We start from the raw sequence: 23,913 nt of genomic DNA on the forward strand, positions 1-23,913 counted from the left end.
TTTCAGACTTAATGCACTCCAGGGCCTTGTTTTCTTAATCTATAAAACAAAGGACTAAACTCAGATTGCATTTTCCCAATATGAATGGCTTCTACAAACACTGACCCACTTATATTTAAAATGTAAACACAACACATTTAAGTGAAACATTGGTAAGATATTGTTGAATGAGGAGGCCCATTGTTCAGTTTTAATTGTCTTTTAAAGCACAAGACAATAACAATAATAAGTAACTCCCGTTCCCGTATTATCCTCTCTACATCTCGCAGTACCTCTCAGTAAATGTATTAGAGTTGCATGTTAACCTTATCAGGAGCTAAACATGCATTCATTCATGTTGGAATGAATGATGGCACTCATGTTTGCATGCATTTAGCAGTTTCACTTTGGGCATTTAAAGAGTTGTAAAAAAAGCAACTAAAACACCAATCAGTGGAAAATAGGATGCAATTGGAATACAACTGTAACATTTTCAAATGATGTTATAAAGGTGTGACAGAGGTGACTTCATTGTAATGTAAAGCGCTTTGAGCACCTGGAAAAGCGCTCCAATAAAAAAAATGTAATGGATTATTGTCCCTAAAGGTAAAATGTTTAACTCAAACCTCTCCATCTTCTCCAGCAGCTCCTGCAGGCTGCTCTGAAACTTCGCGCTGACCGTGTTGGCCTGAAAACGCCGAGCCGTGCTGCTGCGCCGCTGCGACCGCTGCTGAGACTCAAACTCTGAGTGCTTTAAGAAGAGACTGGATACCATCTGTACACAACAACAATATTTACTTCATACGTTGCTGGATATTTAAAAAGAAAAGAAAAGCAAAACTCAAAATATGCATCATATTGTATGAGCTTGAAGTATAATGGCAGCACGACAACACATGTTGATTAGTACTCATTTTGATAAATGTGATTGAAGATCGCTTGAGCAACACAAAATGGGTATTACTGTAAATGTTGGTGAAAACTAAGAGAGTAAGGCAAAGGAAATAAAGTGTATTTGAACGTCTCACTCTGTTCTTGCTCTGAATGAAGAGGTCGAAAACATCCTGGCGGACTGTGTCGAAGTTCTTATCCAAGAATTGGTGCACCTGCACCACAAATCATTAGAAAACTATGATCAAAATCAAAGCAGGAATTCAACAAGTGTAAAAGTGTAAAATCCCTGAGCACCGTGTGCAAAAGAGGCTGAGGAGTTTTTATACATTGAAGAAGACATTTTAATTTGTAAACAAATAATATGTGAAGATACCACAAGAGCACCTTTCCTTTGAATAGTAGGCTCTGAGAAAGCAGAAATCTGGCCACTAGCCAAATTTGAAAGCAATGTGGTTGTCTAGTTGTATCCCAGTTGCTAATGCTAGAGGGCACTTCAATTGTTACAAAGAAACCAGAGGAAAAGGAAAATCACAAGGAAGAGAAGAAGAAAACACGTTAAAGAACAAAATAAAGTCAAATGAAATGTACCTGGTAAGAGACTTTCCCAGCGTAGTGTTTCAAGGTGAACTCTGGCAGTGGCATCTTTGGCCTGGCATATAGCGGGTCGTTTCCATGGTGATAGTGGCACTTCTGAAGGAAGGTGTGGTCTGTTGCCTAGCGATGATTGGAGACGGTTAATGGCTGGTGAGCCATGGAAACTAAATCTATCTCTACAGCACAAACACATGTTGCCCATGTGTGTGTGCAGCAGATTGCCTCCATCAGTAACACCGTGTTCATATTTCACTCTATTCACACTTTATAATACGTTTATCTCAAGATGAGCGTCTTACATTAGGAGCCCCGGGAATAATGATAACGGCAGGTAGGCAATTAAGTGAGCGTGTGGGATCCTTTTGTATTGATCCAAGAAGACTGCAGTAGACTTTAGTGCCCTGGTTTATGAGAAATCCAATATGTGAGATGTTTAACTACATTTATTTCAAAATTGTGCTATGAAATATTTTAATCATGTTATGTCAGCTGTTACTTTTTAAATTACATTACATTGCATTTATCTGACGCTTTTATCCAAAGCGACTTACAATAAGTACATTCGACCAGGAAGACACAACCTTGAAGAAAACAGAATCATATAAGTACTTCAGGTTTCATAGAGCCAAACATTTCAAGTGCTACTCAACTGGCTTTAGATAAGCCAGTCCTTTATTAGTATATAAGTACTCTGTTAGCAGTTCTTTGTTAGTAATTCTATCGCTCGAGGTGGAGTCGAAAGAGATGAGTTTTCAGTCTGCGCCGGAAGGTGTGTAAGCTTTCTGCTGTCCTGATGTCAATGGGGAGCTCATTCCACCATTTTGGAGCCAGGATAGCAAACCCACGTGTTTTTGCTGATGGGAACTTGGGTCCCCTTCGCAGCGAGGGTGCAGCGAGCTGTTTGGCTGATGCAGAGCATAGTGCACGCGCTGGGGTGTACGGTTTAACCATGTCCTGGATGTAGGAAGGGCCAGATCCATTCGCAGCATGGTACGCAAGTACCATTGTCTTGAAGTGGATTCTAGCAGTTACCGGAAGCCAGTGGAGGGAGCGGAGGAACGGCGTGGTGTGGGAACATTTAGGAAGGTTGAAGACCAGACGAGCCGCTGCATTCTGGATGAGCTGCAGAGGTCGGATGGCACATGCAGGTAGACCAGCCAGGAGGGAGTTGCAGTAGTCTAGGCGTGAGATGACGAGAGCTTGGACCAGAAGCTGCGTCACTTTCTGGGTCAGGAGGGGACGTATCTTCCTGATGTTGTAGAGCGTGTATCTGCAGCAACGGGTTGTAGCAGCGATGTTTGCAGTGAAGGACAGGTTGTTATCTAGGATCACACCCAGATTCCTTGCAGTCTGAGTCGGGGAAACAACAGAGGTGCCGATGTTGATTGTCAGGTCAAGAGTGGGACAATCTTTTCCCGGAAGGAAAAGCAGTTCAGTCTTTTCAAGGTTGAGCTTGAGGTGATGAGCAGACATCCACTGAGAGATGTCAGCTAGACAAGTAGAGATGCGTGCGACGACCTGGGTGTATTTCTTTACAATACACGTAAATAATGTAAGATTTTGTATCTAGTCTACATTTAACAACATTAGTCCTAGTGGATATAATCCTTGCACGCTTGGAGAACAAGTTTTAAAGGAGCAATGAATAATTAATGATCTTTGTTTAAACTAGGGACTGTTTGTATTGGTATAGCCTATATCAGCTCTGTTTATTATACATTTCAGTGATTTACAATTACTTTGTAGATTAAGAGTTTGATTCAACAAGTGTAGATGTACCTGAGGGAACCCACACTGGTCGTCCAGTATGCGCAGTATCCCATGAGGCTTTGCAGCGATGAGGTCGAGACAGGCCTGGTTGTGGCTGAAGGGCTGCTGCTGCCACGGGATCTGCTCCCGCATGTACTCCTCCTACACACACAGCACAAAAGTTAATCAGGTTGGCGTTTATAAATCTCTTCTTGGTTGTTTTCAGTTTTCACTTCAGCTCAAGTATTGCTGTGTCCACTATAGTTTGTGAAATTAAATGACCTTGTGGGTTTAAAAGAGCTTTTCTAAAATGAGTCATGTTGCAATAAAGGCTAACATATATCATAATTGTTATACTCTACATTAACCATTTATCTTGATTAAAATGATGGATTTCTTTGGGTAACCTAATCATTTCACTGGATGTGACCACATTGAATGTCTTGTGATTAAACCAAGTGGTCTTATATCCTTTTTTTATACTTTGACATTCAACTAAGTTTCAGGCTGGCTTTAACCTAGATGTCTCTTGATGCGCAAATCAAATCCATCCCCACTGGGAAAACAGAATGTTGTGAATAGAGCAAACCCAGAAGTAAGCATGGTCCTGGTTCCCCTGACAAATTTTCCATTAGATCTAAAATTGAGATGACCTCTGTGGAAATATCTGACACTTACTTTGTACATCTAAAACAAATGATATGCTGACATGTTATAAGGCAGTACTGTGCTGATAATGTACACAGTATTTCAAGTATCTTAATTTGGTCCACTTGACCAACGACAATACTTAAATGCTCTTACATGTATACAAAATTGGATAATATGAAAAACAAGTACTTTCACTTTGAAGTAAATTTCGCTGATTATACTCCTGTATATTATTCTGAAATGGGCCATTCTGCAGAATGAATACTTTTACTTTTTGTTCTTTAAATATATTTTGATGCTAATACTTTTTTACCTTTACATTTTGAAATCAGGACTTTTTCTTGTAATGGAGTACTTTAAGACCATAGTATTTATACTTTTACTTGAACACTGAAACCCACATGCTTTGTACCATTTCAACCCACTTTACCCATTCAGAAATCCAATTGACTTTGATGGGAGGAAGTCACAGAGAAATGTTTTTGATTTATTTCTGTGTTTTACAGCTCATTCCTTGAGCACTCTACATACACATATTAACTTGTAGTTTCCCTGACCTGCTCCTCCTGGAAGATGACCTTGTTAAAGAAGAACTGCAAGGTTTCATTGGCGTAGTTGATGCACAGCTGCTCAAAACTGTTCACCTGTAGCTCCTGGAGAGTAAAGAGAGGAGACAATGGGGAGTGAAGTTAACACAGGGCAGCTCAGACGCATCAGCGCTGTCACATCAATCAGCCAGGTCTCTCTTTAGCTTGACCTCAAATCCATATATGTCCAATATGGAGATGGAGAGCGCTTCGTTGCGAGGGTAGACCCGTCCGTTGATGCGCTCTGTCAGCCAACTAAACAGCAGCGAGTACAGGATCTTGGCAACAGCATCTCTATGAAAAACACACAATAAGGTTTCTATGGAAACAGGATACCCGGTTCCTATGGAAACAGAGGACATCTGAAAAATCTCTCCCCCAGCCATGACATCCTTTGTCCTCACATGCCTCTACCAAAGATGGGAGGAGAACAAAATCAAAGACGCTTCACTCCCTCTCAGTAGTCTCCTGGTAAACGAGGAAACTATAAAGCCTGAAACAAAACTGATAGGCTTTTATTCCATGAAGAAGAAGTGGCATAGTATTGAATTCAACAGATACTATATTCAGACCCACTCACCTGGCATCCACAGCACTCTCCACTGTGAGAGGAGTGAAGATCTTCTCCCTTACTGTATCCTGGGGGAGCAAAACCATCTGTTAACATCTCTTCAATTGTTCATCTCTTTAAAAACAGCTTTCTCTGTGGTATGCCAGAGACGGTGTGATCGTGTGTTCTGCTCACTGTCAGTTTGAAGGTGACAGACTTCTGCAGGCCTTCAGGTGAGACCTGCAGCAGCTCAGCCACCACCCTGATCTCCTGCGCACTCACCATCGACGCCACCTCCTGACCCTCAGCCTGCAGGGACACACACCCACAAGCGCCAGTCATTATTACCATCATCTATCAACATCATCATTACCATTCAACCGTGAAACTAAATGCATTGATGGGGCCAATTTGTGTGTGTGTCTATATGTGTGTGTATGTGTGTGCGTGTGTTTGTGACCTGGTGTGGCTGGAAGTAGACGTTCCCCAGATGAAGGACAGAGGACAGTAGTCTGTAGATGCCGTTCAGCTCCTCTGGGGTGAAACACAGGATGTCCATGGCACTCAGCAGACGTCTGAAGTCCTCCCCATCATCTTTCCCCTCTATGGTACAATCCCCTCCCTGAACACACACACACACACACACACACACACACACACACACACACACACACACACACACACACACACACACACACACACACACACACACACACACACACACACACACACACACACACACACACACACACACAGTTATCAACAACAACATATTTACCCTCAGCCTGTTTAATCAAAGCTCCTAATTAAGGACCAACTAATCAGCTGATCACAGTTTTTTCTGACCTGAGGGTCAAACTTCTTACCTTGCTGCAGTCGGCCATGAATCCTTTTTTAAATTATCATTATAATTACCATATACCAATTCTCTTAAAGTAACAACCATACCAATAGAGTATGTCATTTGATACTTCTTATCTCCTTACTTATTATTGCTTATTTGCAGTGTTGGGTGTAATGCGTTACAAAAGTAACGGAGTCACAGTAATGTATTACTTTTTGCTGTAACGAAGTAATGTAACGCATTACTAATGAAATGTGGGTAATATACTACCCGTTACAATTCTCAGTAACGCAGTTAAAACACATTTTAACCCGGAATTAAATGATGTTTTGTTTTTTTAAGAATTCACTAACATCGCGAGACATTCCGACACCAGAGAAAAATTCTGCAGGTAGATTAGTAAACCTGGTGTTTACGCTTCAGGCTCATCAAGATCCCTCCGCTTCGCATCGGGTTCCCTGATCAGCCTGTCGGGTGTTCTTTTCCCCATAATGACCGCCTCGCTGCACATTATCACGCTTATTGCACAGCCATATAGGCCTACTAAACTTTATCTGACGTCCAGTGCTCCGTCTTTTAACCTCTTTTCCTTTCTCTTTGTTGATCCTCCTTAGCAACCTTCATTATAGTCCTTGACAGTGGTCTGTACTACTGTATTAACAACGTGTCACATGTTAAGAATTTACAATCAGAATCGAGTATTCAACTAAGCCGTGTAATAAAAGTTGTTAGTAGCCTTAAGGGCCTACACAGTTGTTATGCTATCCCACATTGCCCTTCACTGGAGGTATAATGAGCTGCACTAAACTACATTTCAGCATTTAAAATACCTAGCCATTCTTTTGCAGTTATTTTGGTAAAGTAACTCAAAAGTAATATAAAAGTAGTGTAACTCATTACATTTCAGAGACAGTAATATTGTAATGTAACTTATTACTTAAAAAAGACAGTAATAAGTAATAATATACTGTATTACATTTTGGAAGTAACTTGCCCAACACTGCGTATTCGATACCCATGTGAATAACGCATCAAAGGCTCATAAAATGCCACCACTACTCTCCAACAACATTTTATTTGTATACAAATTCCTTTTGAAATATTTTAAATGATTAATGTTTATTTAGTATCTGCTGCTTTAATGGGCTGCGAGCAAGACCATACTGAAAGCCATTATTTTCTAGTTCTGTCTACAAAAGGGATAACATGCAGGAAGTGTTTGGAAAGTTGTGATATTATTACACAGCCCTAGAAGTGTTATAAAGGGTTAATTCAGGGCGTGGCATTATTCAACCGCAGAAGGCAATGACACATTACTTTTCTCCCTAGTGTTATTTAAAACAATTAGCCCTAGTAACCAGCAACAATGAAGATGCAATTAGTCAAGAATCTTTAATCAGCTTTGGCGTGAGCAATGTGTTGCTTTGTGTTTCATCACATCATGAAGTGGTACTGAGAAACGCAAAAGAGCAAACCAGCTCAATGGTGGCCACCTTTATATATACAGTCTGTGGTGACAACCAAGTGTGCCATGACAGGGATAAACACAGAAATAGTCAGTCTCTTTAAAGGAGAAACAAATGATAAGCACTGTGTAGAGCTCTCTAAAGGTCATCACTCCAACTTACTTACTAACACTACATGTAAAGTAAAGCTGAGACTTATGGGGATGTCACAATAACAACATTTGGGGTACTGTATTTTGTAAAATGCCAATGTGTTGGACAAAAAAAATCAGGCGTTAGCCCAAGTTGTTACAATTCACCCTGCGGGAACATAACTGTCTCCTCAATATCATTGCAATCCATCCAATAGTTGTAGATACCCTTCAATACAAAGAAAATTGCTTCCCTCACTGTGTGCTTAAGAGAGAGTCAAGGGGACACCTAGATTAATATGTTTCCTCTTTGTTGAATATGAATGTCGTATAAACGTGATTGTTATCCATTTAATAGGTTTTAAAATCTGTATGAACTGACCAACTGACCAATAAACATTGCTTTCCTTAGAGAGCCATGCACAACATAAACTACACCTATTTTTTTCTCACAATTTTTCCTTATTTCCTTACAGTTCAAATTATGTTTAGTTTAAGCTTCTTAGCCTTTGGACAGTTACTCAAATTAAACAATCTAACATGGTAAAATTGCTCTCTGCTTTAACTACTGCCTGTAGACAAGGCATTGCTTTGTTTGAGGGGTCATAGCCACTGCTGAAAAGCAATACAAAAATGCAACATTCAAGCCTTGCTAGTGATTACACAGGGTTTTAAGTAATTCATCCAATTTGGACTGAAATTATCAAACAACAGTTATCTCTCAATATATCTCTGATACAAAAAAAAATCCACACTGAAAACATCCCTCATTCTGTATTTGGGTACCGCAATGTGTTTTATGTTTGTGCCATTGATCAATTAGTATAATGTGAAATGTTCTGAAATGTGACAGCTCATTTGTTATATGACTGTCAAATTGATTATAGTGACCACTCCTTGTGCTGTGTTTGTGTGGAGTGGAGTGTATTTTGTATTTCTGATCAGCACCTGATTTAGATAGTAGTAAGTCTCAGCTTCCTGCAGATACAGTGAGCTCTTCTCATGAGGAGGAAGACCTGCCAACATCTCATAGAAGATGTGATAGTTCCTCTCCGATTTGGCCTGTGGATGAACCAACACACACACGGCAATACCACATTTAAAAATCAACAATGTGCACACATATTCATAAACAGTTAAGATATGTGGTGGTAGCTTTTACTGAAGAAGAAATACTGGTTTGGAAAAGACAAATGGACAGATGACTGATGAACAGACTGGCCTGTGTACAGTAACAATAGAGTTCAACATGCTTGACACTTCTCATGCTGTCTTCCTCTACAATCTCCTCTTTCCCACAATGACTCACTAGTAAGAAGACTCCGCCTAACCTGCTAAGTGTGTGTATGTTTGAGTCCATGTGTGTGTTTTCACCTGAAAGACAATGCGGGACTTCTCCAACAGGTACTGAGACGTTATGGCACCGCTGATTACACCCCTTGTAAATGACATACAAAAAGGCAGGTTCACAGATGCACGCGCTCGCTCGCACGCACGCGCTCGCTCGCACGCACGCACGCACACACACACACACACAGTTAGTCTTGGTTAAAGTTATATACACTGAACAAAAATATAAACGCAACACTTTTGTTTTTGCTCCCATTTTTCATGAGATGAACTCAAAGATCTAAAACATATGTATATGTTATGGACGACGAACACAGGCCACTCGATTCACAACATTACCCTAACCCTAACCCTAACCCTAACCCTACCCCTCACACCAGATACTGACTGGTTTTCGGCCCCCCCCAGACCCCCCCAATAAAGCAAAAATACACGTTTCAGAGTGGCCTTTTATTGTGGCCAGCCTAAGGCACACCTGTGCAATAATCATGCTGTTTAATCAGCATCTTGATATGCCACACCTGTGAGGTGGGATGGATTATTTCGCACTATTATAAGTGCTCACTATCACAGATTTTTTTCAGATTTGTGAACAATATTTGAGATAAATGGTTATTTTGTGTATATAGAAAATGTTTTAGATCTTTGAGTTCATCTCATGAAAAATGGGAGCAACATTTTTGTTCAGTGTAAATAAATCTATTGCAATAAAGGATCAAATTCTTATGATCTAATGAGAGAAGTTGTTTCCAGATCATCAGGATGTTTTACTTTCTAGACTCTGAAAACTCAAAACTGTTTCTTATGCTTCTTCTTGATATGATCATATAAAAGGCTTTTTGTACATGCACACTTGCATGCTCCAAAAAAATCTGCAGAATACCACAAAAACAACTGAAAAAATATCGATCAGGGCACCCTCCAGCTACATCTGAGGAAAACACACCCGGCCCTTGTTATGCACACACACATATTCCTTATCGAAAAATGTCCTATTATTTCAAGCAGAGAGCAAAAGAGAGCTTTGCCTTGTTGTAGGACAAAGTACAGTACATAGTCGCATTCACTATTCATGTTCTTTTGGGGGTGTAAACACATTTTTAGTACTCACTCCTCCATGTAGATCTGCGTATATTTGCCAAAGCGTGAAGAGTTGTCATTGCGCACTGTTTTGGCGTTACCGAAAGACTCCAACAGGGGCGTGGCCTCCAGGATCTGACCAACCACGACAGGCAGAAATGTTACACTGGCTACTTTCAACAACGATGATATCATGAGAGCAAAACCGAACAACAAATATACTTTACCTCTATCTGATGTCAAGAAGACATAAGAATAAAGGAGCAAATAAGAGTGTTAGCTTAAAGTGAAACAGTATGCACATTGTATGTTAGCATGCTTGTATAATAGTACTTAATGTACTTTATACACTGTATCTACCTGTTGTGTAATGTTGCCTTTGTGATGTATGGCTGTCAAGTACCGCAGGATTAGTTTAGTAGCTTCCGTCTTTCCTGACCCGCTTTCTCCGCTGTAATAACAAAAATTGTCAACCCATCTTTTACAGCACTTATTTTTCTTCATTACTTAAAAAAGATGTTTCACATCGTAGACAAAGCATTTAATAGAAAATTCCAAGAAAATGTGTCTCGTTTAAAAAAATAAGCACTCAAATGTCACACATCTTCAACTTTTGTTCAAGTGTTGCAAATGATAATAACGTTTTCATACCTGATCATAATACACTGGTCCTTTTTGGCATCCATCATGGTGGTATATGCGAGATTAGCAATGGCAAAAAGATGACTGCAACACAACAAAACATACTTTTTTAATGAAAAATCCATTTGTATGCTAATTGGTTTTGTGTGTGTGTGTGTGTGTGTGTGTGTGTGTGTGTGTGTGTGTGTGTGTGTGTGTGTGTGTGTGTGCGTGTGCGCACGCGTGTGTGTGCTCTGAAGTCGTAGTAGTGAAATCCATAACCGGACTCTCCCTTGGCAACCAACCAACAGCAGTGTAATATGAGCCGTTCACCAACACCTAGAGCTGGCAATTGCACCTCTATTTCCCACCCCACTATATCTCAGAGCAAAGCGCATCTAGGCAGATGTAGCATAACATTACATTACATTACATTGCATTTAGCTGACGCTTTTATCCAAAGCGACTTACAATAAGTACATTCGACCAGGAAGACACAACCTTGAAGAAAACAGAATCATATAAGTACATCAGGTTTCATAGAGCCAAACATTTCAAGTGCTACTCAACTGGCTATAGATAAGCCAATCCTTTATTAGTATATAAGTGCTCTGTTAGCAGTTCTTTGTTAGTAATTCTATCGCTCGAAGTGGAGTCGAAAGAGATGAGTTTTCAGTCTGCGCCGGAAGGTGTGTAAGCTTTCTGCTGTCCTGATGTCAATGGGGAGCTCATTCCACCATTTTGGAGCCAGGATAGCAAACCCACGTGTTTTTGCTGATGGGAACTTGGGTCCCCCTCGCAGCGAGGGCGCAGCGAGTCGTTTGGCTGATGCATAAACAGCACAAACTCACACAGGGACATGCATGCACAGGTTTTTATAATTTAGAGAGTTTGTTGGTGTGTTCTGATTACAACTAGAAAGTGTTAAGAGAATTTACATCTCCACCAAGCCTGCACAGTCATCTAAATTGTTTATTTTAAGTTTAAAGATATTTCAGAAATGTTTGATTTGCGTTTTTAGTTTAAGAAGTGGCCTAACTTTCCACCAGATTTTAAAGAAATGTCACCAACAGATAGAAAGAGAGGCCTAACTTAAAACGTAACACCCTGGAGTTACAAGTCCTGGAACTAATTGTCAAGGTCCAACACACACACTCCCATGTCTTACGGAGGATTGTCACTCAGGCCACGGCCCTCATACTGAAGCACCATGTCTGTGCCGTAAATGTTGAGCAACTTGTAGGGATTCACTGACACAAGGATGCTGCCTATGTAGGTCTGTATGGATAAAAAAGGGGGAAAGAAAGGAGAAGAAGGAGAGCGGATGAGTGGACATCTTTGACATTTGATGATATTAGTTATCTTATTTGCATACTATAAATGAAACATACATATACAAGCTCCTGGTCGTAGCGCTTCTTGAGGTTCATTAAAACTGTGGTCTCATTCAGCTCACTGAAATTAAACACAGATGATTAAACACACATGTACAGAGCACATATTGCACACTGCAGCAGGATTCCCACACCCACTTTGATATCCAATATGAATTACTTTTCAATGATATTCAAAATATCAAAATCAGCCATTGGGGAGAGAGTTGGCAGCATGTCGGGAAATAATTGAGAAATAATTTCTTTCAAATGGCTATGCAGAATGCTTACGGCAGCTGTGTCATGTCTTCCATCCCCTCTGCCCAGCGTTTCACCCTGTAGCCTGTTGTGGGCATGCTTAGGATAGAGTAGATCTGGAAACACAACACACACACACACACACACACACACACACACACACACACACACACACACACACACACACACACACACACACACACACACACACACACACACACACACACACACACACACGGTTAAGGTTTTTAAATTGGTTCACCAACACTGGCATGCAATATTGTCAAAGCGATATCGTTATCAGTTGATAAAGAGCTGACATAAAATATGCAGAAATTCAAATATGTTTCCATTTTTTGTCTTTTTTAATGATTTTGTGGATTTTCCAGCTTCTATGTTGTACTTTTCACTGTTGCAATTCCTTGAACAATGTCTAGATAGAGAGAAAGTCATTTCCAATCATTGTCAATAAACTATCATTTGAAAAAGAATCATAAAATATGATTTAACCCACGAATACATAGATATAGCTACCTTGTCATACCAGCTTTGACCAGGTACTCTATTTCTGTGAGGAGTCCAGTCTTGTTCATGAGGCTGTCCGTCCACAAATCGAGGTGTTGGGGAATATGCTTCTAACACACCGTCTTCTCTGTACATGGACCACTTTGACAGATTCTGGACCGTACCATGTGGTAACACCCTCTCAGCTGCCCAAACATCTTCCCCGCCTTCCCCTCCTCCTTGTGCATCCCTGGCCCAGTGTCCTGAGCGTGGCCCGTATGGAGGAACCACGGCATAGCGATTATCCTCACCCTGCAGGCCTGTTGGCACCCTGTATGAGGCATAGCGAAGCTGCTGGTTTTGGATAGCTTCAGACAGGCGGGGGTTGTGAAACTGACGTGTGAGAACAGAGCGATCCGACAATCTGTGGAAACAATTAGGGGTTTGTTTCAATTAAGAACATGTTACACAGGGTTGTACAATATTGACATTTAAAATGTGACAATTCAATATTTTGTGTCGATTTTTTGTTATTGTGATATAATTGGAAATTCACATGGCCTTTCTAAATATACGGTAGGGCATTTCTGCCGCAGGTACTTTCCCAGGAACCTTTATAGAAATATACAATTCAAATAGATCAATCAAGAAATAAATTAACTTCCTGTGCAATAGTCCAAGGTGTAAGAAAATGTCCCTGCTCTGGGGTATTAGTTTGTGTTAACTTTGACACTTTCTGGGTTGGCTTTGATTGGCTGAATGTCACTGATTGTTTAAAGAGAAATTCTTCAGGAACATGTTTACCACTTCCGTAAAGCTTCATTCATAAAACAAGGACTGTTGAAAACGTATTATTAATATTAATATGAGGAGGGTTAACTACTGTTTAAAACAGTTTTAGACTGATCCTGTGGTTCTCTTGCAATCACAATTTACAATTGATAGTGTAGTTCCCTACCTGAAATTGCCACCACGGAGTTCATCATTACGGAGCGCAGAGGCAAGGTTGGGAGGGGTGGGTTTTGGTGCTCCTGACAGTACAGAGTCGTCTGTTAGATGATAGAGACCTGTAGACCGAAGTGCCCGGTTTTGGCTCAGAGCGGATGAAAGGTTGGGCTTCTGGCCGGGGATAACCAGGGTACCATCAGGGAGTCGGTATGATGCACTACGAAGGTTCTGATTCATAAGAGCCTGCAGGGAAGTCACCAAGTTGTTATTCAAGTTTATATTTTAATTTGCTAAATGTTTAGGTTTATGGTTAACACAGGGAAAGGGTCAGTGAAAACAAGAGCCACTAAAACAAACAGGTGCTAATACAAAGTTAGGTTCACACTTTAGACAGGTCAGGGCCAACTGGCTTCCGTGGGTCAATGATGATGGTTCCATCAGGCAGTGTGTACGACAGACCCTGAAGATAGGGATTCTGCAGAGCAGCTCTCAGGTTGGGGCTCTTTGGTTTTCTAGGGTCCACTATAATCGTTCCATCTGGGAGGGTGTACGAAGCTCCTTTCAAGGCTGCGTTATTGAGGGCCTAAGAATTAAAACAGCTGGTTTTAGTAAAAGTAGGTGTGGGAGGTTGACAAGTGCAATTGAATTGACCAGCAGTAGAATTAAAGCGGCAACTTTTGGAATATACGTATTTCATCAACAGTCATATCTATTAGCAAAACAAAATCTACATACCTTTTGGGTAACCTTTTAAGTACCATATACTTGTGATGTGAAAAGTAATAAGTTATATACAAAAGAAATAGGGAAAAACAAATAGAAAATTAACAATAAAGGCTTGATAGCTAACCTTAGCCAAATTTGGTGAAACGGGTATATTCGGGTCCTGAACTCCTTTTGGTAGAGTGAAGGAGGCGTCCCGCAGGGCAGAGTTTTGAAGGGCACTTGAGAGGTTTGGAGAGAGAGGTTTCCGTGGATCAATGATGATAGTACCATCGGGCAGGGTGTAAGATGCACTTTTCAGATAAGGGTTTCGAAGTGCAGCTGCAAGGTTCGGTGACTTCGGTTTCTTGGGGTCAATCACAATAGTACCATCAGGGAGAGAATAGGAGGCTTCACGCAGAGCTGGGTTGCTAAGGGCCTTTGCCAGGTTTGGGGAAATAGGTTGCTGAAAAAGCAGAGACAACCGAGCAAGAAGAACATCCATCAGCTTGAACTAATACATGGTAAACAACAGTAGGGAGACAGAAGAAATTAATACCACAATAAGAGATTAATGTGTCATGGGTTACTTGCTGTCTCGGGTCTATAAGGGTGCCATCAGGGAGAGTATATGAAGCAGACATCACATCTCGGTTCTGAAGAGCTTTTGAAAGGTTAGGTGACTTGGGCCTCTGGGGCATGCGGGGGTCCTGTGTGGGTGCGGGATGGGGTGAAATATAGGAAAGTGCTAGCATTGTTATAAAAAACCGTTGAACTGCATGTCGACAGACATACATATCAGTTTATACAGGTATTTAGACATGTTCCTTAGTACCTACCCTGATAATTGATCCATCAGGCAAGGTGTACGATGCTCCACGGAGTTGTTGGTTTTGCAAGGCATTACCAAGCATTGGGGAGGAAGGGGAAAATGGATATGGTGACACCAAAGATCCGTCTGGTAAACGGTACGAGGCCTGCATCAATTGTGAGTTTCGCAGGGCACTTCCTAGCATTGGTGAAGAAGGTGGTGGGGGTCCATATGGGGACCGGCTGATAACTGATCCATCAGGCAAGGTGTACGATGCTTCACGGAGTTGTTGGTTTTGCAAGGCATTACCAAGCATTGGGGAGGAAGGGGAAAATGGATATGGTGACACCAAAGATCCGTCTGGTAAACGGTACGAGGCCTGCATCAATTGTGAGTTTCGCAGGGCACTTCCTAGCATTGGTGAAGAAGGTGGTGGGGGTCCATATGGGGACCGGCTGATAACTGATCCATCAGGCAAGGTGTACAATGCTTCACGGAGTTGTTGGTTTTGCAAGGCATTACCAAGCATTGGGGAGGAAGGGGAAGATGGATATGGTGACACCAAAGATCCGTCTGGTAAACGGTACGAGGCCTGCATCAATTGTGAGTTTCGCAGGGCACTTCCTAACATTGGTGAAGAAGGTGGTGGGGGTCCATATGGGGACCGGCTGAGTTGCAGAGGTGTCCTGTAAGATGCTTGGCGGAGGTTTGGGTTCTGTTGAAGAGCATTATGGAGCTGAGGCCCAGCCGGTGCATAAGGGTTACGGTGTTGCATCAGAGGGGATTTTAAAGATGAGACATTCTGCATATTAGACCGGTTCTGTAGGGCATCATGAAGAAGTGGTGATGGGCCAGGCTCTGAAATATAATCATATGGAGTCACGACAGTTGGTCCATATGGTGAATGGAGCTGTGGAGTCTGATAAGAAGCCACACCTCTTAGGGCCTGGCCATGTCTCATAGCTCCAGAGAGCATTGGAGATGAAGGCACAGATTGGGCATATGGGGACTGAGGCCTTTGAAGAGGAGACCTATAAGAGGCTTCTCTCACTGCCTGGTTTTGCAAAGCTCCAGACAGCATTGGGGAAGAAGGGGGCAAAGGCTGTTCATAAGTAGACATTGGCATTTGTAAAGGAGAAGCATAAGATGCATTCTGTAAAGCTTGATTCCTCAGAGCCCGAGACAGCATCGGAGATTGAGGGGTCATTGGCTGCTCATAAGGTGACATTGGTCTCTGCATTGAGGGAACATAGGATGCATCCCGAATTACCTGGTTTCGCATTGCACCTGAAAGCGAAGGGGATGAAGGAGCATAAGGTTCTGCATATTCAGTAACCATCTCACCCATGTCTACCATTTGGGCTGGCCCTGGGCCAAAGGGAGAAGCAAAAGATGCCTGTTGAATAGACTGATTCTGCAAAGCACCCGATAACATAGGAGAAGTGGGGACTGCAAAATGATGTGACTGCTCAGTGTAAGGATCAGCATAGGGGTCTCTAACATACGTTTCTTGTGCGTAAGAGGGATGATGGGGGGATTGTGAGGGCAGAAGGGGGGAGGACTGACGAGAAAGTCTAGGAGACAAGCGCTGGGATGTACGTTGTGGCATGTGTTTAAGGGAGGGCTGTGGAGAGGCTGGATGCATCCTTCTTATAGACTGCTGGGCCATGAGAGGATGTCCTCGAGCCACAGGACGAGCAGGAAATCGACCAGATTCTCGCCTCCCCAAGGGAGCACGGTGGACCATGTGAGGAGAGTGAAAAGGGGAAGAGAGGTGGGAGTCCACTGTAAGAACAGATGATCTATTGCTTCGTATCGAGGAGGGGCGGAATGGACGCACATTCTGGGTGGGTGGGGGTACAGGGCGCCCTCGGAGACCCATGGGCGAGGGCCTGACGGTGCCTAAGGGAACATTTCCCCGCATCCTAGGCCGGGTCAGTGGTGTGGGGTCCCTGAGCACCCGTGTTGAGCGACGGGAGAGGGTAGGAGATAATTGGGCCGGCCGAGGCCCTGCAGGAGACAAACTGCGACGAGATAGGGAGGGGGAAGGAGATGGTCTTCTACTGCGTTGTGGAGAGTGAGGGGGAGATGCATGACCAGAAAGAGGGATAGGGGAGGGTGGACCTCGCAACATTCTTCCTCCAAGCGGGCTGCGGGCTGCAGTGGGTGAGGCTGGTGGACTTCGCCTCCTCATTGAAGCACGGGGGGAGGAAGGTGGAGAACGCTGTCTCATTGATGCTCTTGGGGAGGGTGGAGGACTTCTGCGGATCATGGAGATACGGGGTGAGTGAGGGGGTGAGGGTCCTCGAGCCAGAGGAGATGGTGATCTCTGAGGTTGCATTCTAGGACGGGCAAGGGGGGAGGCCATAGGGGAGGAAGGACGTGAGATTTGTCTCGACATTACAGAGGGGGTTCTTTGGGTATTTATGAACCCACTCCTCATGGATGGTTGTGGGGAGGGGCTGCGTCTCTGTGGAAGCATAGGAGAAGGTACTGGGGAAGCCATGGCAGAGGGATGATGCTGCATCTGGGGGGATGGCATGATGACAGAGCGGCGGGAGGGAGTCGGAGAGGGCGGTTGCAGGCGCCGTACAGAATGGGGGGACAAACCTGCTTGTTTAATAATCATGGCAGTTGGAGTAGGGATCACGGAACCATAACCCTGTTGTGACATCATCATTGGGTCAGTCATCATCTGCTGACGAAAAAAAATAAAGAGTACAATCATTTGAGAATGAAAGAAGATGGGAAGAAATGGATTTGGTTTAAAATGTGTTGCAGTGTTGAATATAGTTGTAAGATTCTAGTGAAATCTATGGTATTAAAATGTCATTACACCTGTCCACATTATGGAAAATACGTTCTATAAATGTATATATTGACAAATGTTTACTATGGCAAAGGTTTTTTGTATCTTTTAGGTTGTTTTGAGAGGTGTTCCTTCTTGACACAACTGAGCTAGAATTACCTGTGGTGACCTCATTTGCATCATCTGTTCACGTTGTAACATCATCTGCTGCTGTGGTGACATCATTTGTGGTGGCGCCATCTGTTCTTCTTGTAACATCATCTGTTGCTGTTGTAACATAATTTGCTGTTGTGGTGACATAATTTGCTGTGGCATCATCTGTTCTTCTTGTAACATCATCTGTTGCTGTGGTGACATCATCTGTTCTTGTTGTAACATCATTTGCTGTTGTTGGGACATCATTTGCTGTTGTGGTGACATCATTTGCTGTGGCATCATCTGTTCTTGTTGTAACATCATCTGTTGCTGTTGTTGGGACATCATTTGCTGTGGCATCATCTGTTCTTGTTGTAACATCATCTGTTGCTGTTGTTGGGACATCATTTGCTGTGGCATCATCTGTTCTTCTTGTAACATCATCTGTTGCTGTGGTGACATCATCTGTTGCTGTGGTGACATCATCTGTTGCTGTGGTGACATCTGCTGGGGCATCATCATTTGTTCATGAGGAAACATCATCATTTGTTGCTGTGGTGACAATCCCATTTGTTGCTGTATTGACATTTCACCGTATTGACCTTGTGAAAGAGGGATCTGGTCTTCATACTGGATATCTGACATGTCTTCAAATTCTGGATCAGGAGGCAAAGTAGGTGGAGGGTGCAGAGGCACATCTAGACGCTCTTTCCCAAAAAGGCGCACTTGAGGTCTGGGAACTCTAAATGTCAGCTCCCCTCCCTGAACTCCACCAGTGTCATCCCCAAACTGATCAAACTGGTCTGCATACTGGTCCCCATACATGCCTTGTACCTGTTCTATTCCTTGCCCTTCATACAAGACCTGCTGGCCTCCTGGTGGGACTCCAAAGGCCTGCTGGGAGCTGTAGTCTTGGTAGGGCACGCCAACATCACTATAACTAAGTTGATAGTCTGGTGGTAATCCTCCTTGCATTCCCATAGTTCCTGCATAAGGGTCCATAAAATAACCTGTTTGTCCATTGTCATAGTAACCCTGTTGTCCCTCACCATAGTAAACTACTTGACCATTTTCATCATAATACCCCTGAGCCTCAGGGTCGATGTATCCATCTACCTCTCCAACATAAACATTGTCTTCCCCCATCAGAGCATAGTAGTCTAGACCCTCGTCACCATACATTGCCATTGCCTGTTGTTGCTGGTTGTTATAATAGTCCTGGGCCGCGGGATAATGGTTATGGTACTCCCCAGTGCCATCATCGTAAATATCATCTTCAAAAAACTCTGCGTTTGCATCATAGAATCCTTCTTCCTCATAGTAACCCAGGTCTTGGTGATTTGCTACTCCTGCTCCATTGTCATAGTAACCAAACTGACCCTGGTCTCCATATGCTGCCTCATCTCCATAACCAGCATAACCTTCATCATAGCCTCCATACTTCTGGCGGACTGAATGGTGCTGGTCGTATCCATAAGCATCCTCCTCGTACTCATAACCACCATTGTGGTTACCATGAAGACGACCTCTGGAGCTAGCTTGTCTGGTATGTGTTCTACGTCCCCCCCGGCCATGTTGTCCGGCATCGTCTCGCATTTTAGTGGACAGGAAGCGTTTGGTCAACCAGTTAGTTGCTGCTGCAACCTTACCAAGCAACGCGCTGCCATTCTTAAAGTCGTCAGAGGGCCCGTCACCTTTATTTTTTCTAAATAAGTTTTTGAAGAAGCCCTTCTTATCATTTTCTTTCCCTCCTCCCAGACGCAGCAGCATATAGGTGGGTTTGTTCCCATCGTTTTCCATCGTTTTTTTCTCCTTCTCCTTTTTCCTATTTTTGCTGGCATTAAACCTCATCATGAATCGAGAGGTGTTCTTCAGCATGGACTTGCGGCGTTTCTTCTTAGCCATGCGGTTCTTTCTCTTACCCAACCCAAGGAACAAACGTGATGTGCTTTTCAGCTTCTTCCTGCTGTTCCTGCGTCTCTTAATGCCGGAAAACTTCATGAACATCCTTGACATGTTTTTTAGACCTTTCTTTGGGAGTTCCCTAATCGGAGTCGGCGGGGTTTCCTCTTTCTGTTTGCCTTTCTTCTTTTTGGCATCGGCATCAGATTTCCCTCCTTTGTGGTGGTCTTTAGAGTTCTTTTTCGATTTGCCATAGTTCTCTTCGTCGTATTCATCCTCCTCTTCTTCATCCTCCTCATAATCCTCTTCGGAGTCCTCATGTCTGGACTTCCCCCCTTTCTTTCCCTTAGCCCCCTTGCCTCCTCGCCCCTTTCCTCTCCTGTCATCTCCTGAGTCTTCCTCTTCCTCATCTTCACTGAACTCTTCATCCTCCGCACTCAGGAGCTCCTCCTCTTCCTCCTCGGACTCCACTTTCTTACCTTTCCCTTTTCCTTTCTTTCCATCATCTTTCCCCTTGGGTGGCTCTTCCTTTCCCTTCTTACCCCCTTTCTTATCATCCTTTCCGCCTTTCTTATCATCCTTGCTGGGTTTCTTTTCATCTTTTCCTCCCTTCTTGTCTTCCTTCGCTTTCTTTTCCTCCTCTTTCTTTTCCTTCTTTGCGTCCTTCTTTGAATCCTTCTTGGGCATTTTCAAAAGTGGCTATGAGCATACCATGCCCTCGCCTCTGGTTGCAATGCTGTAAACCTTTAAACAAACACACACATATTACATGTACACTTTATGCAAAGCAATGCTGTATTTTAAGTTGGAAATTAAATAAATATGATGTGATATTTAAAGAAAAATATAATCATGAGTCTGACCTTCAAACTTTCCCTTGGTTTAGATATGTCTAGTTGACTTTGTGCCAGCACTATATGCAGGTTCTGTTTGAGGACAGGTCCACCTGGCCGAAGCAGTTCTACACTGCCCAAATCTGGTCCCCATGAAGGCTCCTGTCCAGACGGAGTAAATGTCAACAATATGTATCCCACACAGACACAGTGATATTAACTAAAACTTTAGCATAGACTCAATGAAAACCAGTAGTTAAGGGTGTGTTTGTAAATCCAATCTTACACTTTACACAAAAATGACCGGGATGTACTTTGAAGAAATAGATTGTTTTATACTTGGTTTAAAAATGTAGACCCAAAAATTAGTAATTATTGAGTGTTGAATTATTAAATTAAATTTGTTCAATACTTTGCGTTTTGCTATCTTTCCTGCCATTTAAGATGTTCATCACATATTCTATGCGCTTGGGGTGTTGAATAACTAAACAGTATTTCAACAGTGCTCTGAATTTACGAATGGGCCAGTGTGTGTAAGAAACTGCTCTGATGCTCGGAGTGACTATTTACGCAAGCACCCTAAATAAACGCTCAGTTATTGGCACCACACACAGTTCAGTGGTGTCTTAATCTGCTACACATACAATCCTTATCAATCTCTAACCATCATGTTCAACTCTTTTCTAGGCTTTAAGGTCAAAAGGGTTTAATAAGTCAGAACACCTTCTATAAATCTAATTATTTTTATGTAAGCATATCATTAACTGTATTATAAAGCTTAGCCTCACATGTCTTACAAAATACTACATTTACTTTGTTGATTTTACTAGGTTCCACACAGTATGATCCCTGCAGCAATATACAAATATTAAAACCACACAAGCTACACCATCTTTATGATCAAGTGTTTCTCTTGAAGTTGTAGTGAAAGACAAACTCTTGTGGCAATGTTGCAACTCTCATTCACCAGGACAGCTTTCCATCATATAGTCACCTCCTCATTCAATGACAAACATAACAGTTGAGCAAGTTTGGTGGTTGGCAGAATCTCTGCAGTCTTCAAAGTTGTAACATCCTTGCAGAAGGACTCTTCTTTAGCCGGTTAAAAAAAAAACAGAATACAAAAAAAACTCCTGGTCAAAGTCTTTAGGTCACACTCAGCTATTTCTTTTGACCTACTCCGTCCTCTGTTGCTCACTACAACACATTCCCTCACTCAACACAGTACTCTGTTCACACTGCCCTCCTCAGAGTGTGTGACAGCTAGTGTGTGTGTTGGAGTAAGTTTGTGTGTGTGTGTGTGTGTGTGTGTGTGTGTGTGTGTGTGTGTGTGTGTGTGTGTGTGTGTGTGTGTGTGTGTGTGTGTGTGTGTGTGTGTGTGTGTGTGTGTGTGAGAGGGAAAGAAAGAAGGGCAGATGGGTTTCCTGTTTGTGTGTATGTATGTGCGTTTTCATGTGCCTATATGTGTATGTGTTTGAGTGCAATTGAGGAGATCCTTGTGACGGGTCGTAGAAGGAGTCTTAATTTGTCATCTGGCTCTACAGGTGAAACTGGAGAGCTCTGGGCGGCTGAGGGGGCGGGGCATAAATAATACAAAAGGTAGAGAGAGAGAGACAGACATGGGATGCAAAAGAAAAGAGTGAATGGCAGTAAGATGTCATAACATCTGCAAATATCCAAGACTTAACAACCTCTAATTTCTGTATAATCTACATGTTGCATACACTCATGCATCACAGAATTTAGAAAACACTGAATCTAAACTTCTACCCCTTTTTTTCAGAGTAACATACTTTAAGGTGTATGTTTGTATATATGTGTATGATCATAATTAAGAGATGTAATAATTCTAACACATAATTTAAAACGGCACCATTATGAGCAATGCAGGCAGCCAACCAACCTATTTCCACATACGTAACAGGACAGGAGTAGAGGCAGCAGAAACACCCACTTGTATTGTAGATATTTATGACGTCTTATTCTTCTGGGTATCAATTACAGAGGATAACTCTCTCAAACACACAAACAGAGCCAGTGAGGGATCAGTAACAGGGCTGTGATTATTAGTGCCATCAACCAAATTATTCCTCTTCTACAGGGAAGGGGTCGGATTGCCAGATCTGTCCTGTTACAGTGTAGAGGTGTTGGGTTGCCAGATCCTGATCTTTTGGTCTCGGTGTGTAAGTCTATCTGATCATTACCAACCAGCAAAGAGCACATGTAGTGTATGTGTGTGCATGCGCGCACACAGTGTGCTTATGCAGAGTTATGTCTTTGAGTGGGTGCATATATGCATTAAAAAGACAGAGAGTGTGATGAAAGAACGTTTTTTCCTGGATTTCCCACGGTTTGTCTCTAACAGTACATCTGCCTTTGAAGCATAATGAAAAGACCCTATCAAAAGTGAAAAGCTCTGAGTAGCAGCAGTCTCCCTCTTCCCAAAGAAATCACCGCTGGCAGGTGGTCCTCCATCTTTTGATAGAATGTGTAGAGAAGAGACAACACAGAGAAACTGAGATACATGCCCGGGAGAGAAAAGCAGATCTATGACAGAAGTGGACTTGATGAGGCTCATCAGAAGCATTCAGGTCCTGAGGGGGAGCAGGAGACCATCTTTGTCACACACACACACACACACACACACACACACACACACACACACACACACACACACACACACACACACACACACACACACACACACACACACACACACACACACACACACACACACACACACACACACACACACACACACACACACACACACACACACACACACACACACACACACACACACACACACAGCAATCTGCTGCTATCTAGTGGACCAGCATTACACCTGCAGCACTCCTAATGTTAGTTTGGAGTTGAGGTAAGTTTACAGGCCTGCAGCAAGTGTTAGGCTTGTTCAACACATGCTACATAAGAATTTCCCATTGCTTTTAATGATGCAATCTTCTTGTAATTACTTGAGAGGAGATACACAACTCTAGGATCTATATTGCTAGAGACGAGTAGATAAACCAAAGTGTGCAGGCAAACGGATTGACAGTTTATGTGTGGACCACAAGGGCTGGAGGAGGAAAGCCGAAGCGTGCATCTTACCTTTCCACCAGCACACCCACACCGGAGCTCC

The 23,913-nt window shown here is 42.7% G+C and overlaps 2 protein-coding genes across 2 annotated transcripts in view; both read right to left on the reverse strand.

Moving 5' to 3' along the window:
* Window positions 1-16,455, reverse strand: part of LOC117452758 (unconventional myosin-XV-like) — a 45,870-nt gene extending 29,415 nt beyond the window's left edge. The window contains 24 exon segments of the mRNA XM_034091514.2: window positions 606-754; window positions 1,008-1,085; window positions 1,462-1,587; window positions 3,247-3,378; window positions 4,425-4,520; window positions 4,625-4,748; window positions 5,035-5,093; window positions 5,200-5,313; window positions 5,465-5,626; window positions 8,394-8,507; window positions 8,820-8,883; window positions 9,907-10,010; window positions 10,227-10,326; window positions 10,527-10,601; window positions 11,665-11,774; window positions 11,888-11,951; window positions 12,161-12,243; window positions 12,662-13,055; window positions 13,590-13,822; window positions 13,965-14,162; window positions 14,430-14,747; window positions 14,872-14,991; window positions 15,121-15,334; window positions 15,758-16,455. Of these exon segments, the coding sequence (XP_033947405.2) occupies window positions 606-754; window positions 1,008-1,085; window positions 1,462-1,587; window positions 3,247-3,378; window positions 4,425-4,520; window positions 4,625-4,748; window positions 5,035-5,093; window positions 5,200-5,313; window positions 5,465-5,626; window positions 8,394-8,507; window positions 8,820-8,883; window positions 9,907-10,010; window positions 10,227-10,326; window positions 10,527-10,601; window positions 11,665-11,774; window positions 11,888-11,951; window positions 12,161-12,243; window positions 12,662-13,055; window positions 13,590-13,822; window positions 13,965-14,162; window positions 14,430-14,747; window positions 14,872-14,991; window positions 15,121-15,334; window positions 15,758-16,449 (3,923 nt within the window). The 5' untranslated portion in view covers window positions 16,450-16,455.
* Window positions 16,456-16,588: 133 nt separating this feature from the next.
* On the reverse strand, window positions 16,589-20,052 carry LOC139434256 (unconventional myosin-XV-like). Its single transcript, XM_071204051.1, has 3 exons — window positions 18,061-20,052; window positions 16,676-17,790; window positions 16,589-16,601 (listed from the first exon to the last, which is right to left on the reverse strand). The coding sequence occupies exons 1-3, from the start codon at window positions 20,050-20,052 to the stop codon at window positions 16,589-16,591; spliced, it is 3,120 nt and encodes a 1,039-aa protein (XP_071060152.1).
* Between the last annotated feature and the right edge of the window lie 3,861 nt (window positions 20,053-23,913).

Source organism: Pseudochaenichthys georgianus, chromosome 1 (genome assembly GCF_902827115.2).
Source record: "Pseudochaenichthys georgianus chromosome 1, fPseGeo1.2, whole genome shotgun sequence".
Lineage (NCBI taxonomy): Eukaryota > Metazoa > Chordata > Actinopteri > Perciformes > Channichthyidae > Pseudochaenichthys > Pseudochaenichthys georgianus.